The 17,567-nt window shown below is 44.0% G+C and overlaps 1 protein-coding gene across 1 annotated transcript in view; it reads left to right on the plus strand.

Moving 5' to 3' along the window:
• The first annotated feature begins 5,046 nt into the window (after positions 1-5,046).
• Positions 5,047-17,567, plus strand: part of Arhgef26 (Rho guanine nucleotide exchange factor 26) — a 118,463-nt gene continuing 105,942 nt past the window's right edge. The window contains 3 exon segments of the mRNA NM_001427682.1: positions 5,047-6,659; positions 7,465-7,504; positions 11,380-11,525. Of these exon segments, the coding sequence (NP_001414611.1) occupies positions 5,583-6,659; positions 7,465-7,504; positions 11,380-11,525 (1,263 nt within the window). The 5' untranslated portion in view covers positions 5,047-5,582.

Here is a 17,567-nt window from a genome sequence, read left to right on the forward strand (position 1 = left end):
GGAGTGGGAGGGAAGGAGGGGGCGGACGAGAGGGGGAGGGAAAAGGGGGAGGGAAAGAGGGAGAGGAGAAAGAGAATAAATAAATAAATACTGCAGAGGTCTCTATTACCTTCCCAAGGATCATAACTAAACCCTAAGCACCTTGAACAATCAAGTTGTCCTTTGCCCAGCCTGTGTCACTGAGTAGAAGAGAAAGAAAAATGGCCTTGCCAAGCCAAAGGCTTGGTCTCCTCATGCACTGGAATCACTAGACAGCTGAACCCTTGGAAAACAGTTTTGCACTTTCCTTCTCCCGATAGGCCATGCTGTAGAGCCTCCCCATCAATCGCAACTGTGAATTCTTTACCTTGGCTAACCTAAACTGATATTGTTACTATCCAGATATCATGTCTGATTTTTATCTGTATCAGAAAAGTCCAAATCAGAGACTTAGAAATCAGAAGGGCAAGCCTGCCTCTCCTTGTGACTGTCAGCATCTAAACTGCAGGAAGCCCTGACAGCGTGGATGACGGAAAGCTTATGGAACAGAAGGGTTTTACATATTGGGCATAGAGGGAGGATGGCACAGGGATTTTGTGTATATTCAGGTGTGCTTAGGAATCAACACAGATTACAAAATGCCCAGGCTATGCACTTCCTACTGCCATGCTCAGCGTTCCAGAGATGGCCCACTTCAAAAAGAACTAGAATCCCTAAGTTCTTAAGGTAGTATTTTTAATGCTAGGATTGTCAATGGAACTGAGGCTTTAGCCTATTCCCCCTACATCCCCCCAACACCCACTTAGCTTACTCTCCAATCCACAGCACCTGTGAATGCTATTGTCCACTAGGACAGACCGGCAGACTGTCATTTGGCTGCCTCTGCAGTCCTATAGGTGTGTGCTGCAGCTGTCTAGGGGCCATCCTTCGGCTCCCCAGTAACGGAGCAAAGAGGGACAGTATGCTCCTTTGTCTTCCCTGGGTCAAATGCCCAAGTCCTTCCCTTTCAGGCTCTGTAAAGTAGCCACATGTGGCTTCCCTATACATCGTCCTAGCTGAATTCTAAACAGAAATCACCTACCAGATCTGTATACTAGGTTAATGTAGTTGGCACGTAAGAAACGTGGGTAGTCTAGTACTTGTTGCACAGTTTATTCACATTAGAACATTTCTTTCAGAAGCCCATTAATTCTTTTCTACCTTGAAATATTTTGGCCCTGTTATGTCTCCTTAACAGAGGTGTCCATAGACTAGGGGCTTCTCAGATCCCACTCAACTTGAGCGTCTTTTATTCTCATTTCAATTTCAATTTGACACTTGAGACAGGTTGTAATACTCAAGTAGGCCTGGCTCATTGCTTCACTATTAACTGCATTAAATAAATATTTGTGGAAAGAATATCTAAATTAATAAAAGGTAAATGGGCAGAGTAGCAAAGGTAATAAGTCTAATCAACATATTCCCTTTATATTAGCTAAATTATTGTGCCAAACACAATAAAAGTAAATGCAGAAATATATCCTACAGTGTACTATTGACGATTCTAGTAATTCAATATGGCTTTTGAATATAGGAGTGAACTACATTGCTCAATGTATCCTTTCATTCCAGGTTTAAAGAGTATTTAGTCCTGCTTTTTAACTTCTCTGAAACTGGAATAGTTTTTGCTATCAAGAAAGCAGCAATTAGCCAAGTTATTGTGATGATGACACACACACATACATGCACACACATACACACACACAGAGAAAGAGAGAGAGATCCATGTAATTATATTGAATAAAAAATGCAATATGGTTATTAGTAGCTAGAAAGGAAATCCCAGACTCTAAACTGAAACATGCTCTTAAGAAATATTATTTTGGCTTCATTTTTTTGCAGACAGGGTTTCTCTGTGTAACTCTGGTTGTCCTGGAGCTTGCTCTGTGCTCTAGGCTGACATTGAACTCTCAGAAATCCACAAGCCTCTATCTCCCCAGTGATGGGATTAAAGGTGTGTGCCACCACACCTACACCTGGCACTCACCAAGGTCTGACACTGTTATTGATGCTATGCTGTGCCTACAGACGGGAGCCTGGATAGATGACCTCTGTGAGGTCCTACCAGCAGCTGACTGAGACAGATGCAGATATTTACACCCAACAATTGGACTGAAGTTGGGGACCCCTATGGTTGACTTGGGGGAAGGACTGAAGAAGCTGAAGGGGAGGGTGACCCCATAGGAAGACCAGCAGTCTCAACTAGCCTGGATTCCCCAGAGACTGAGCCAACAACGTAGAGCATACATGGACTGATCTGACCCCTTAGCAGAGGTCTGCCTGATCTGGCCTCAGTGAGAAAAGATGAGCTTTATTCTCCTGAGAGGTGCCCAAGGGAAGCAGGAGGCCAGGGTTGGGGGAGCACCCTCTTGTGGAGGCAAGGGGGAGGAGAAATGGGATGAGGAATTGTGGGAGGGTGGGCAATGACCGGAATGTAAATAAACAGAATAAAAAATAAGTAAGTAAGTAAATAAATGAATAAATGAATGAATAAATAAATAAATAAATAACCTCGATAAATTCTACAAAGCAGAATTAAGTGGGCTGTTCTGTATAGTGGAAATATAGTAAAATTTTAGGTTTGCGATAAATAAATCCCCTGAACTGGAAAATGTAAAAATGAAATATTGTTCTATTGGTGCCTTTTTGTAGGGGAAAAGCCACACATACTAATAGCTGTGTGAAAACAAAAGTGTTCTAGAGAAATAGTATAAAACTTCAACCAATTTACTCTGCTTATATTTTACACTTCGTATATGTGCACAATAGAAAAAAAATTGTCTAAGCTAACCTAAAAAGTATCTTTTCAGTAAGTATAAGGAATTCCATAAGACACTGCAATTCATTTGTCCTAGTTAGGGCTTCTATGACTGTGACACATTACTACGCTAAAAAAGCCGGTCGGTTAGGGAGGAAAACGTTTGCTAGCTTATACTTTCATATCACTGTTCATCATCAAGGGAAGCCAGGACAGCAACTCAAACAGGGCAGAATCCTGGAGTCAGGAGCTGATGCAGAGTCTGTAGACAGGCTGCTTCCAAGGCCTGCTCAGTCTTCTTTCTGAGAGAACCCAGGACCACCGGTTCAAGAGTGGTATTGCCCACAAAGGGGCTGGGCCTTTCCCCAGCAATCACTAAGAAAGTGCCATTCTGCTGGATCTTACAGAGGTATTTTCTCCTTTAAGTTTCCCTCCATTCGGACTGCAGACTATATATCAAGGTGACATAAGACTAAGCATCACAGCAACCAATTGACTATGCCTTAGATTTGAAAATATGCAATAAATTAAGTGGAAGCTAAAACACTGGTCTGTGTGCTTGCAAATTTTCCTTAGTGAAAGAACAGGGTTTGGTGTTTTTGCTGTTGTTTTGGGAGTAGGCTGTTGCTTAGGAAGGAGGTGAGCAGACCATGACTTCTTCATCACAAGTCACAACTCAAGAACCAACATGCTTTACAGAGACACTAACCTCTCTCGCCATTACTTGCAGCTTTTTAACTTTGATCACAGATTGTATTTCGACCCCTATTAAACTTGCCATTTATCAACTCCACACTTTCTGGAGTTAAACTTATTATTGATATGAAAATTCCCTATACTAAGGTTCCATAGATGAACACAGAATCTATTGCATTCCATATGAAATTATTGTTAAATTTTCTTAAAAATTATTTTGATAAACATTTTGATTCCATTTCTTCGAGTTCAAGGACGTTTCTCAGTTCAAAGATCTTTATCGTGCAGCTTTGGTAAGTACACAAAAATATGAAGAAACACGATAAACATCACCCTTCCTTTCACCACCAAAGCAGAAAGAAGCACAGGCTTTAAACAGTGGCTGCTCACGTGAACCTTGAAAGCATGGAGACTGCCATATGTCTTGCTAACAGAACCAATTCTACAGATCTAACCGACTAAAATCATGTCTTCTCAGGTCGCCTCATTATTCTTACATACCTGGAATTTCACTAAGACAGAGCCAACTTGGCAACCAACATCCAAAAGACGAATGATCATTGGCCCAGGTTCGTTTCTCTCATTCATTTTCTCACTCCACAGATATTTATCATCTACTGTGTGCGTGAACTATCAACATGGCCCCTGCCCTCTTCAAAATTACAATGGGAAGGCAGAATAGATTAAGTATTAATACATAAACATATAAGCATACAGGTGTACGGATTTTGAGTAGTGTAGAAAAGAAAGAGATCAGGTGGTTGGGGAAATAAACAGTAGGGAGTATTCCAACTCCCATTCCAATGGAGTAACAAGCCAGAAGGCCAAGAAATAAGTGTGAAGACTCTAAGGCTGTGCACTTGGCTTGGCTAAATAAAGGTAGTGAGAAAAGACTAGGCTGTAGGGGTAGGCCCACCTCTATCCAGACTACTAATCTCGAATAAGGCTTTATTATGTATTCCTTGTAAGGTATTTTATTCTACACACATTTTCAATTTATATTATACACACTAAATAAATATTTTGTATTTTGTTTACTTTTACTGTGTGACTTGCAAACATACAAGGCCCAAAGATTATGAAATGCAGAGTTACGTTTCGCCTGGCCTTTTAGCCAGTTTTCCTCTTGAGTCCACATTGCAAGCACAGGCAGGAATGAGACCCCGAAGTGAGACGCCGGAGTGAGGTGCAGTTTGAAGACCCGCAAGTGGCCCAGTGAAATGGCACAGCAGCACCAGGTTCCGACTTGGTTCACCCTTCCAATCTCCATAGTTCGGGGATCATTAAGAACCCCTTTCCCTGCTCACATGATCATTCCCATGCTGTGTTCTGAGCTGCGACCGCGCCCTGCAGCTGGCCCCTAGGGCGGTCGCCCGCGCTCCTACATTCCAGTACTCCGGTCTGGACACCCAGCTCAGGTGTGCGCGTCCAGTTTGCAAACACTTGGAGCGCTCTCAGGGCAGGCGTAGGCGGGAACTGCAGGGCGCCTCAGTGCGAGCTTCCCCGGCGTGCTGAGGCGGGGCCAAGAGGGGCGGGGCGTAGCGCGGGGGCGGGGCTGGCGCCGCGGGCCTCTGCGAAGTTGGGTTGTGCGCTTGCCTCCGAGTTTTGGTGAGGACTCAGGCCACCCACGGGGACTGGGAGCACTCTTTGGTCCGTGCTCTGGACGCCAGGAAGGGTGAGCGCGCTGGAGACCGCGCACCGGGGGCAGGCTGTACTAGCGCGGGGCGGGCGGCTAGATGGAGACGCGGGGGAGTGTCCCGCGGCAAGCTGTCCCAGCCAGCTGAACTCTTTCCAAGTGTCCTGCAGTGGCGGCGAGCTCTCTAGGTGCCAACCGGCTTGGGGCGCGGGAAGGACTCAGAAGAGACCAGATTCATCTAATCGGTTGCGGCTCGGATCTCAATCCTCGGTCGCGCAGCGTGGCGGGAGGCGCTGTGCCCGAGAAAGGGCGGGTAAGTGAGGCGCTGCCGAGTCCGGCGCGACACCCGTGTGACCGCCGGACTGGACCCCGGCTAGGCTCCCAGACAATACTAGTTGTCCGGAGGCAAAGTTCCTTCCTCTTAGACAACCTGAGCAGCTTTCCTCCTCTTGGGGCCGGCCCAAAGGCCCCGCTATGGACGGCGAAAGCGAGGTGGATTTTTCCAGCAACGGCGTCACCCCTTTGTGGCGGAGACGGTCTACCCCTCCGCTCCAGTTGCTCGGCCGGAGCAAGCCGCGGCCACAGTCGTACCAGAGCCCCAGCGGGCTGCTGATCACTGACTTCCCGGTGGAGGAGCTAGCTGCTCTGCCCGCGCCACAGACTCCGGTCCCTGTACCCGCCGGCCCAGAGGGCAGGACAGTGTCCAGGAGCCCCCAGCTTCTGTGCGCACATCGGAGGCCGGTGACCAATGGTCGCACGGTGTCCCCGGACTACAGAGCTGCTTCTCCTCGACTTCGACGACCCAAGTCACCCCTGGTTTCCTACGCGGCGTCTGGAGGCTCCCCGAAGTCCGCTGTTAATGGCACGGTGTCCTCGCCCGCGGCGCTGTTGTCGCGCGCCTCGCGGACTCCGGACATCCCAGCCTCTAGCGCCCCGGGTGAGGACCGCACCAGGGTGACTGCCAGTAAGGTATCTTCACCCACTGCCAATGGCCTTGCCCCGAAAACCGACTCATCTGGCCCAGTATCACAAACTGGTCAGTCTGCTGGGGACTTGGAGCTGTCCCCCTCGAGACTCTCTCCTGCCCCCCAGCACAGGTCTTCAGAACAAAAACTGCCCCTCCAAAGGCTGCCCTCCCAAGGGAATGAGCTACCGAACCCTTCCGTGATTTTGAGTACCAACAGCCCGGCGGCCCTCAAGATGGGAAAGCAGCAGATTATCCCCAAAAGCCTTGCCTCCGAAATTAAACTGAGTAAATCCAACAGTCAGAATGTAGAGCCCCACAGGAGGCTTCTCAAGGTGCGCAGCATGGTGGAGGGACTGGGAGCACCCCTGGGCCCCGAAGGGGAGGAAAGCGAAGCCGACAACGACATAGACAGCCCGGGCTCCCTTCGGCGAGGCTTGCGGTCCACATCTTACCGAAGGGCAGTGGTCAGCGGTTTTGATTTTGACAGTCCCACCAGCTCAAAGAAGAAGAACAGAATGTCCCAGCCTGTCCTGAAGGCGGTAATGGAAGACAAGGAGAAGTTCTCTAGCTTGGGAAGGATAAAGGTAAGACTGGGCTGGCTCACGTGCCATTCATTAAATCCAATGTGAACGTGTTGGGGAAATTTTTTGAATGCCCATAGCACATGAAATCATGGAACAGTGCATTGCCTTGTTTTTTTTCAGTAACCATGCCCCATATTTGTGCTTTATTATTAACTATCATTATAATTATCATTATCATTATTATTATTTACAAACTAATAGCTTAGAATCTGTATGAAAGTGAGAGATATTGTAACCTAATATGGGCCTAGCAGTTGGCCTTACTAAATATTTTTTTTACAATGTGACCTAAAGGAAAAGGGCCAGCCAGAGAGGGATGTTTGGAGTATGTGCCACCTTCTTAGAAACACGAGAGATCTAAGCAAGAGGGCAGTCACATTTTTTTTTTTTTTGATTAATCAGACAACCGGCACCAGTCTATAGAAATGTCACACATGTAATACACAAGCAAGCCTGTTTTAGTTTAGACATACAGTCTTAAAGGGAAGACATTACATAACATTTTATGTGCCCCTCCCCCAGCTGTCAGGGGGAGCAAAGTTCAGTTTAACAGTGAGAGTGAATCACAGAGACGTGAGCAGGACCGCTGGTCGTTCGAGGATTCTTTCTCTAGTTTAACGGGATGTGGGGACGCTCTACACTTTATTTTATTGTTGCGGTTTATTGCCATGGGGATTCTCTGCCATGTGCTTTTGGAAATCTGAAGGAAATAACAAAAAGGAACTTTTAACTTAAAATAGCTGTACTTGGCTTATTCATACACAGTTTGCTTTTCTCTCCTTTTTTTTTTTTTTTTGTCTCTTAGAAAAAAATGCTGAAAGGACAAGGAACATTTGATGGAGAAGGTAAGCATTGAATTTTCCAGACTTTTATTGCAGCTTCAATATGGTACATCAATTAAAATTTGAAACCTGACTGCAGTAACAAAGACACTTGAGATGACAAAAACAAGAATGCCTAACTTAGTCTTGGATTATCCAGTACGAAGCTGTGTTCACCATGCCAACTTTGTTTATCCATGGGGGGGGGGTGTTGTTTATAAGCTGGTAACTTTTTCAGTTGACATCTTGAAAGCTTTCTTTTTTCCTTTTTTTTTTTTTTTTTTTTTTTTTTTTTAGCTTGGCTCCATCCCCACCTGCCTCACTACGTGGGGGTGGAGCCCTAGCTCCTCACTCAGGCTCTTTGAGCCTGAAGCTTGGATCCTCTGTGGTATTTCCTCAGGCCACTTTTTTTCTTTCTTAATATTCTTTTTGCAGTATTTCCACATTTGAGTTTTATTTCTGACTTCCTGTTTTCCTCCTAAGCTTCACCTTTGGGGAAATGTAGGTTTTCTGGTAGAAAGAAAAAAACCAACCCTTAATCTTGGGGATTGCTAACCTGTGTATTATTTGTTGTTGAGAATTTCAAAAACAAAAGCAGCTTCAGCCAGGTGTTCACATGCTAATCAGATTAGTGGACTCTGTAAATAGATGGGTCAAGGGGCCAACTGGGCGGAGCAGAGGGAACAGTCCCAGCTGCAGCCCGGAAGCTCCTGGGGACTTGAGTAGACCGACTTTCTTCACTGCTTTGAAATGCTGAGGGTTTCCATCCTTTAATGAAGAATGAAGGGAAGGAAGCTCTTCCATAAAAAAAGCTAATAGAAAACCTTGCAGATGTAAAACACACACTTTGGATGACGGTGAAATAGTTCCTGCAGAACAACAAATGAGTAATTTATCAAGTCGGTGTACTGATTGTAGAAAGTAATTGTTATTTGGGGAAGAAACCCAAATGTGGTACTTTGACTAGTTGGGATAAATCCATCTCCTCGATTCTATAACTGGGGAAATCAAAAGCTCTGAGAGTTGTAGTAACTTGTCCCCTGGACACCTGTGACAACACAAGCTTAGGGACATAGAACTGCTGCTTTTTTGTCCCTTGCTGTTTACTGAACATTGTATGAGTGTGGAGTCAACAACAATCAGACTTACATTTCCTTTAGAGCAGTGGCTCTCAAGCTGTCTAATGCTGCCCTTTAACACAGTTCCCCATGCTGTGGTTATACCCCAACCATCAAATTATTCCATTGCTACTTTGTAACTGTGATTCTGCTACTGCTATGAATCGTAATGTAAATATCTGACATATGAGATATCTAATATGCAACCTCTGTGAAGGATCCTTCACTCCCGAAGAGGGTGTGACCCACAGGTTGAGAACCATTGTTTCAGAGGATTACAAGATTTTTGCTTCTTGGAATTTCATCTTGATTTTGTTTATGCCTTAAAGGCTTGAACATTTTGAGTGTTTTAAAGTCAGAATAGTGGTGTGTTATTTCCTTGTATCAAGATCTGTTTCTGAGTATCTTTTCTATTCTTATGTATGATGGTGAAGACATCCATTTTTGCACCTATGTAAGTGAAGAATGCAGGATTCTTAACTGGTAATGGCCTACAGGAGTGCACCTTTAAAAGCAGTGTTGTGAGAACTCGTGGTGCCAGGTTCTGGATGATTCTAATCCAGGGATGCAAGACCTGTGCGTCCTTGAGCCCTGTCCCATGTGTCAAATGAGAGCCCATTCTTCCTGGGAATGACTGGGAAATAGCATCAATGATGTTATACATATGCCGTGTGCCTCCCCCAGAAAATACTTCAAAACTTTCCAGAGACTGAGTTTGACTTATTTACATGTATAGAATAATCACAGAATAGTAAAGCCTCATGTACATTCAAATGCTGCTGTAGACACAGGACACATGGAGCTATGTGTGGTTGCCAAGGGAAAAAGCTGAGGCAGGAAAGCATTCTTAAGCCAAGTCCTACACCAAACTCAGAATCTTCCTCATCTGTGCCCGAATTGCTTCTGATGTTCTTATCTCCTGCTCTCTGTCTGTACAATTGGGAAGTTTTTGAAAGTTTATCTACTTCTCTCTACTCCCACATCCAGTCTGTGACAGTCCATGCTTCCGGGGAAGCTCAGGTCCCTCTTCCCTTACCTTGACTACTCCATTGGCATCCTAGTTAGTCCCCTGGGTAGCTAGTGCTTGACTAGCCCATTGAAGTAACTCTTTCTGGTGGATTCCCTTGCATTGAGGATAAAATACAACTAACAAAAATGTAAAAAAACCAAATCCTTTTGAACTCAGGATAAAATCCAGTTGTTTAACTCGGGTTATTTAGACTCGGATGGTGGGGCTCGTTTCTGTAAGTACATTTTGCATTGTTTAATCACTGCACACACCTGCTGTACAATCACCAAGATTTTCATTAGCGCTTCTAGGACTTTTATTTCCTCTTGCTTTGGAGTTTGTCCGTCTGCCTTTTCCTTGAGCTCTGCTGCTTCTCTACGTTCTAGATTGTCCTCATTGGTATCTCTCCTTCCTCTAGGCTGTATCAAACTCTAGCAGTTCCCTCAGAGTGCTTATACATACACAACTTCTCTTTTGTCAGCATATATTCATGTGAGATCATGTGCCCTCAGTCCTTCAATAACTTGTAATTCCACTTGGAATAAAAAACAGGGTCCTTTCAGTGGCCCAGCATGATCTACCCTGTACTCACCCTCCCTCCTCATCATCTATGAGTTCAGCCCTCTCCTGGAACTCTTACCACATTGGCTTTGCCTCTTCTTGTCCATATACATGAGGAAGACTCCTGCCCCAAGGCATTTGGACTTCTGGTTCACTCTCATGAAGTATTCTTTCCTGGGCCGGGAGATGGCTCAGCAGATAAAGTGCTTGGAACACAAACGTGGGGACCTGAGTTTGTATTACCTAAACCCAAATAGAGCCAGGTGTGAATGGACTCATGTGTAACCCAAGTGTTCTTGTGGTGTGCTGGCGTATGTGGCTGTGAACAAGAGAGCCTGTCTCAAACAAGGAGGAAAGCAAAGACTGACACCAGAAGGTGTCTTCTGACTTCTCAGACATTCTGTTACATACTGGTATCACACACACACACACACACACACACACACACACACACACACACACACAGAGAGAGAGAGAGAGAGAGAGAGAGAGAGAGAGAGAGAGAGCGAGCTCTTTCCCTAGCTGTACAGATGGCTTCCCTTCTTACCTCTTATGTCTTGCCTTAAATGTGAAGCCTCTGTGAGCCTCACCCTACCCCTTCTCATCATTTGTTTTTCTCCATGACAACATAGCCATATTTGAAATGGTATGAAAGTTAACTGTTTATTTCAGTTCTCTTTGATGTTACGTCAGCTTCACGAACATTGAGATTTCTCATCATTTTTGTCCATTGTATTCCCAGTTGCTTGGCAGTTGCTGGCGTCTAGCAGACATTTTCTAAATGTCAGTTGAGTGAATAAATGCATGATTATGAGATTCATTTTCTCACTGACTTATTGGTTCATAAGAGGATACGAAGTATCTTTTCCCTTTTAGTGTTAGAAAATAAGATGTTATGCTGTACAGGAAATGTTTGCTAAATAGGTAGGTGAACACTGACAGACTGAAGAAAACCTAACATATGGATTTCCTGTAGCCTAAATTACAATGGGCTAAGGCTGTCCATCTTCCATGAGTACTAGACAGAGACATTGAAAGTTTGCTTTAGTTGGAATGTCATACATTCTTTGATGACAAAATATATTTGTCTCTCGTTTTCAGATATTAATTAAACCAGCACTAAACATTGTATAAACATAAAGGTTGTTTTTAGAGCAAGTAGCATAGCTCTTAAGGGCAACTAGTGACCTATCTGACTTGCTTTCTTGAAGAAAATGCAGTCCTGTATCAGAACTACAAAGAAAAGGCCCTTGACATCGACTCTGATGAAGAACCAGAGCCCAAGGAACAGAAGCCAGAGGAGAAAATTGTGATTCACCATAAGCCACTGAGATCTACATGGAGCCAGCTCTCCGCGGTGAGTGTTTGCGTTCTTTTCTTCTGTCTGTGGGAGGAAAAGGCCAATTTGTGGAAACCATGCATGAATGCGGACTTCATTTTTTTTTTCTATCAATGATCCTGTAATTCTAAGACAAAAAGGCTCTTCGGGTTTTAAAATGTTTCTGGAAACTGCAAACACTAGCAAGAACGTGGAGCTTGACAGTTCTGATCAGGAAAAGCAGGCTTGATAAAATGATGTGCTTTGAGACTGTTGTATTGTGGACTCAGTAAGTTCTCAGTGTCTTCCTTTATATATATTTATAATATCCATATATATATGTACATATATATACATACATATACATGGATATATACACACACATATATATGGATGTACATATATATAGATGTATATATGCATATACATGTGTTGCATGGGTATATATGTATATTTATGTGTTTATGTACAATGGGGGAGTCAGTTGCAGTAATTTCTTAGGCATTTTATTTCATATAGCCATATTGATATTTCCTTAAGTTAGTTAATAAACATCCCTTCTCTGTGTATCTCCTGTATATGTGGTTCTAATGCTTTTGTAATAATATGTAATTTTATCTTTCTGGATCAAACATTTGGGTTTTTAGCTGTAGTCAGCTTCCTTCCCAGGCTTACAGAATGAATGCCACATGTTGCTTCATTGTCTAGATGGAATTTAGGCATTGCATGTCTGACTGCCTGATGTGTTAGCAAGTTGAAAGGAGTTCAGGTGGCTAGGCATGGGTGGGGGAAAAAAGCCCGCATCAAAATAATGTAGTGCAGCCCTGAGAGTCTCAGGCACTACTGGACCAGAGGCAGCTCCCTCCTAAGCTGTGCTAAGCTTTGTTCAGTCATGATTCTCATGGGCGTTGGAAAGCCACCAGCATAGGAAACAATTGCATATGTTGGTGCTAAGCACCCAGAGTCTTGGAAATGTTATGCTAAAGGCAGGAGGATAACTTCTTGTTCTGACTCAGTTTCTCCTTTTCTAACCTATATGTAACCTACATCCATATGTGTGTGTGTGTCTGTGTGTGTGTTTGTGTGTATGTATGTATGTATGTATGTATATGTGTGTGTGTCTATGTATATGTGCATACGTAGTCTTTGTAACTATGGAATTTGCTATGTAAACCAGTCTGTCCTCCATCCACCTGCCTCTGCCTTTCTATTGCTGGAATTAAAGGTGTATGCCACCACACCTGGCTGGCTGCGTCTCCCAATCTTGTTCTGTAACCAATCTCTTTCTTTCTGGTGTTTCCAAGCTGTGTTGCCTATGAAATTATGCCCCCGCATTACATTGCTAATAGAAGCAGGGCAGTCAGTGTCAATCAGTGATAGTGATGGGTGTGGATGATAGGGAGAAGTGAGGGCTGTGATTGGCAGGCCTTTTGTAAATGGAACAACTATTCCTTAGGTCATTCTTGCCAGATCGTCCAATACAGAGTCCAGACTTTGATGAGCATTATTTGAATTGGAGTTTTAGGGAAATGTTATGAGAAGCCACCAAAATATCTGTATGTTGTCAGTCTTGGCCTCTCCACTAACAGTGTGCAGCTTCTCTGGCATTCTTTGGATTCCTTCTTTTTCTTTGAATGGGGCTAGATGCTAAAATGTCTCCAGAAAGTTGATGTGTTCATAGTCTTAAGCTCTTATATAACAGTCTGATGCTATCTATATATCAAAGTAGATACCTGGCTGTGGAAGTAAATTCAGTTCGTTTCATAGAGGACCTGGGAGAAAAGACCTGTTTTTTAATTTTCCCTTGGTGACATCAGCTGCACTTGTTATAGGCCTAAGTCCTGGGGTTGGTTTCAAACTCTTAGCAGAAATGTGAACTTCTGTGTCACTTACAGTTTGATCCAGCTTTGTTTCATGAGGCTGCCATGGTGCTTCATGACCTCCTGGTGTCTGGCTTTCATTGAGATGAACAAACACAGATGCAGTTAAATGCTACTGTATGGTCTGCAGTACAGTTTTACATGAGTTCTCCTTGTTCCTTGGCCAGGAGAAAATGCTGGTGTGCCTTTAACTTATGTTGCATGCATTATCTTAGATTAGTGTTCCTGGAGGGCTCCCGTGTGCTAATTGTGTTGCTTGGCTGATCCCTGATCAGACTTTTGCCACCTGTGTAGCTGCTTAGGTATGAGTCTACATCCTTTATATTTTCTTTTCGCTCACAATTAACTTTAACATATTATAAAGTGCTACTACCATGTAGAAAAGTTAAAATGTGCACACGCGCATTCACACACATACACACACAAGCAGATGTTTGTGAAAGTAATACACCTCCATGTTCCCACCAGCTATAAGAAACCAGGGAATCGAGGTTAACATATTAACCTACATTCTTCAGCTTCCGTTTTGTTTTTGCTTATTTTGAGGTAGTTCGGTTCAACAACCCCTGTTCCCCTGCGTTCTCTTCCCGTCTCCCCAGGGAATCGCTATTCTGAGTTTGCCTTATCCACATGCTTTTCTTTCTTCAGAAATACTTGGTAGAAGTACTTACTCCTTACGGAGTCTTACTGTTAAGCCCAAACTGTCCTCGGTTTATCTGGTCTTAGTCTTCTGCGTGCTGTGATTATAAGTGCCTACTGCCATGCTGACCCAAGATGGGAGTTCTATGTTGAATAAAGATGATACTGGCTCTGGAGCTCAGCAGAGGTAATACCTTAAAACCAAAAGGCAGCTACTGGACGCTGTCTGTTAATCAATGCACAGGTTGCAGTCAGCACCATAAGTAGAGGAGGCTTCATGACAAGCTAGCACTACTAGGGTCAGTGGTCCTGGTCACCCCTTGTCTGTCTGCCCTCACACCCTGGTGCTCTCTTAGAGAGCAGAAGCAAGCAGCATTGGACGTGGTTCTCAGAAGACTTCTGTTACCGAGACTGGTTTGGGTATCCTCTTGCCATGCTTAACTTTTAATGGGTTAAATTAGTGGGGTAGCTCTCACCTAGCGTCCTTGCACGGGCCGTGTGTAGGCAAACTCTTCCTCGAGTGTGGCTTTGATCCCTGTAAGAACGTAAGACAAGCAGTCATTAGGTCTCAGTTTGGCATACATTTATTTAACATTTTACTTAAAAGGATTCTGTGGTGGGTGCACTCTGTGCCTTGGCCACGGTTGAACGTTTATTTTCTAAAAATCTCTTATCTCTGTTGCAGACACCTGCCTGCCTTCATGTATGATGCAATTTTCTTATCTGTTGACCGTAAGGAGCATGTAGTATGCCAAAGTCTCTTTTGAAGTGCAGCAATTTACAGTAATTTATGGCTGTTATATAAGCTCTTTAAGCCTTCATTCTGTAGTGTAATTTATCTGAGTGTTCTTACTCTTGTGACGCCTTTGATTTCATTGGGTGATGCCAGGTAGGAAAGTGCTCAGCTGCACAGGTGGCAGGCGGTCCTCATTTACAGGGATGGGACAGATTTACCTGTGGCCTTAAAATCATTTAGGGATAAAGGAGAAGCAGACCTGTGTAAGGGAGGCGTTGATTGGTTGCTCAGTGGAATGAGCATTTAGATTGCACAGACTTCAGATGAACTGGTGGTATCTGCATTGATCATTGAAGTCTCAGCCCAGAAGTTCACTCTGTAGAAGTGGGATGTTCTCTTGCAATCCAGAAAGCAGCTACATTCTCTGATCTCCTAGGATGGGACAGGCTCCATCCTTGTTCACTTGATTATTGTCATTTCTGTTCAGGAATTTTAGTACCCAGGATTTAGTTGCTTAAATGTGGAGGGGACTTTGGGTTTTGAGCTTGCGAAGTTGTTTTAACCTCAAGAGGTGATTATCTGGAAGGGTGCCCAGAATGGGGAAACCGCTGCACACAGGTGAATGGCTCAGTGAGTCGCCAAAATCGACAGCAGGAACCCGAGCCAGCAGTTCTTGGGTCTCTGGGAAAGGCTGTGGGTTTAAAGGAAAATATTGATTGTGTTAGTCAGGGGTGGAACACTGGGTACTTGTTACCCTCGGTGCCAGGTGCACTGCCAGTTGAGTCCTGGCTGGAAAGTGAACTCTGCCTTCTTCCAAAGTTTTGTCACTACTGAGATTAAGATCACAGGAATATTGCTGCTGTTCTGTAAGGAGTTTTGCTTTTGAGCATTAGCTCTCTCCCCAAGCACATTCTGGGGACACTTAAAAAGTGACTGCGAAACTAGTATTTATTCAGCGACATTCAGTGACAACGCTGTCGCACCTGCCAGCTGCACCCTGACCCTGTGGCAGAGGGGTGTGTTTGTATAATTTTTGTTACCTTGGATGCCGGGTCCCTTTAAGAAGGGTGTGCAGCCTCCAGAGACAGGAGCTGGATAATGCTGGCTTACTTTCCACACCTAATACAGTCATCCTCTCACTACTCTCCTGCACTTTCTGGCCTGCAGCTCTGTCAGACGTTTCTCCTGTGTGGTTACAGAGTTCAGACTCTCCAGTCAGGGACTGATTTTTATATTTTCATTAAAGTTCTTCAGCTGTGTTTTTAGTGGCCAATGGTGTGATGCAAGACCTCATACTCTCTGCTTCTGGGCGTGGGAGGCCTTTTGGAACGTGCAGAAATGAGAAAGGGAGGCCGAGACTTTCACAAGAAAAATTTTGTTGATCTAAAGATAAGGCATACCTTTTGAGTTTTAGCAGTATAATCTGATGGGATGTATGCTTTTGTGATTTAGAAGATACTGTTTTTGTTTAAAACCAGAGGTCAATAAATGTAAAAAAAATTGAATATCATTCCTTTTTGCCTTGAAATACTTAGTACATTTAAAAGTCAAATAAAACTTCCATTTTTGTCTTTAAATATTACTTGCCCACACTTGTTGCTTAAAATAGTAACATCTGAAGTCCAGTAACTTTTCATTAATAGTTTTGTAAGACAGCAATCTGATAAAGTTATTTTTTAACCTTAGATGGTAATTAATGCTGTCTGTTGAATCTTTTGAACAACTCCTCCTCCTCCTTCTCCTCCTCCTCCTTCTCCTCCTCCTCTTCCTCCTCTTCCTCCTCTTCCTCCTCTTCCTCCTCTTCCTCCTCTTCCTCCTCTTCTTCTTCCTCCTCCTTTTCCTCCTCCTCCTTTTCCTCCTCCTCCTCTTCCTCCTCTTCTTCCTCCTCCTCCTTTTCCTCCTCCTCCTTTTCCTCCTCCTCCTCTTCCTCCTCCTTTTCCTCCTCCTCCTCCTCCTCCTCTTCCTCCTCCTTTTCCTCCTCCTCCTCTTCCTCCTCCTCCTCCTCTTCCTCTTCCTCTTCCTCCTCCTCCTCCTTCTCCTCCTCCTCCTTTTCCTCCTCTTCCTCCTTTTCCTCCTCCTCTTCCTTTTCCTCCTTCTCCTCCTCCTCCTTCTCCTCCTCCTCTTCCTTGTCTTCCTCCTTTCTCTGTGTAGTCCTGGCTGTCCTGGAACTCACTCTAGATCAGGCTGACCTTCAATACACAGAGTATTGCTGGCCTCTGCCTTGAATGCTGGGATTAAATGTGTGTAACACTACTGCCCAGTCTTGAGCTTGATTTTCCATTACACTCATTTGTCTAGTGCCCACATTCATGGGCCCATCCCCATGCATACCATGGTGCACAGTGAAGGGTCAGAGTACAACTTTTGGAAGTTGGTACTCTCAGGTCACAGGGATCAAACAAACTTAGGTCAGCAAGACCCATAACCTCCTGAACTCCTGCCTATCCTCTCTTATGTGTAAAATATAGTCATCCTTCACTTTTGGTATATCTTATCTCTTGTAATTATATAGTTATCTTGGGTGTTAGTGCACATGTTCATGTTGGACAGTGGGACTTGTAGGCCTTGTCTTAACATTTTGCTGTAATTGTATTGAAGGATTCTCTTAGCATTTTTGAAAATTAACTTTAATTTGCATAAGTAATATGTAACATGGCTCCCATGCTAAAAAGAATCCAAATGTTCAAATAGAACTGGTCTTCTTCAATCTTATCTAACCTCAGTTTCCTTTCACACAGATGTTTTTCCAAGTTTGATAGCACATAATTAAGAAAAATAGGTGATATATACTCACATAGTATATAATGTAATCATTGCCCTTTCAGA

This window comes from Rattus norvegicus, chromosome 2 (assembly GCF_021556685.1).
Source record: "Rattus norvegicus strain SHRSP/BbbUtx chromosome 2, alternate assembly SHRSP_T2T, whole genome shotgun sequence".
Classification (NCBI taxonomy): Eukaryota; Metazoa; Chordata; class Mammalia; order Rodentia; family Muridae; genus Rattus; species Rattus norvegicus.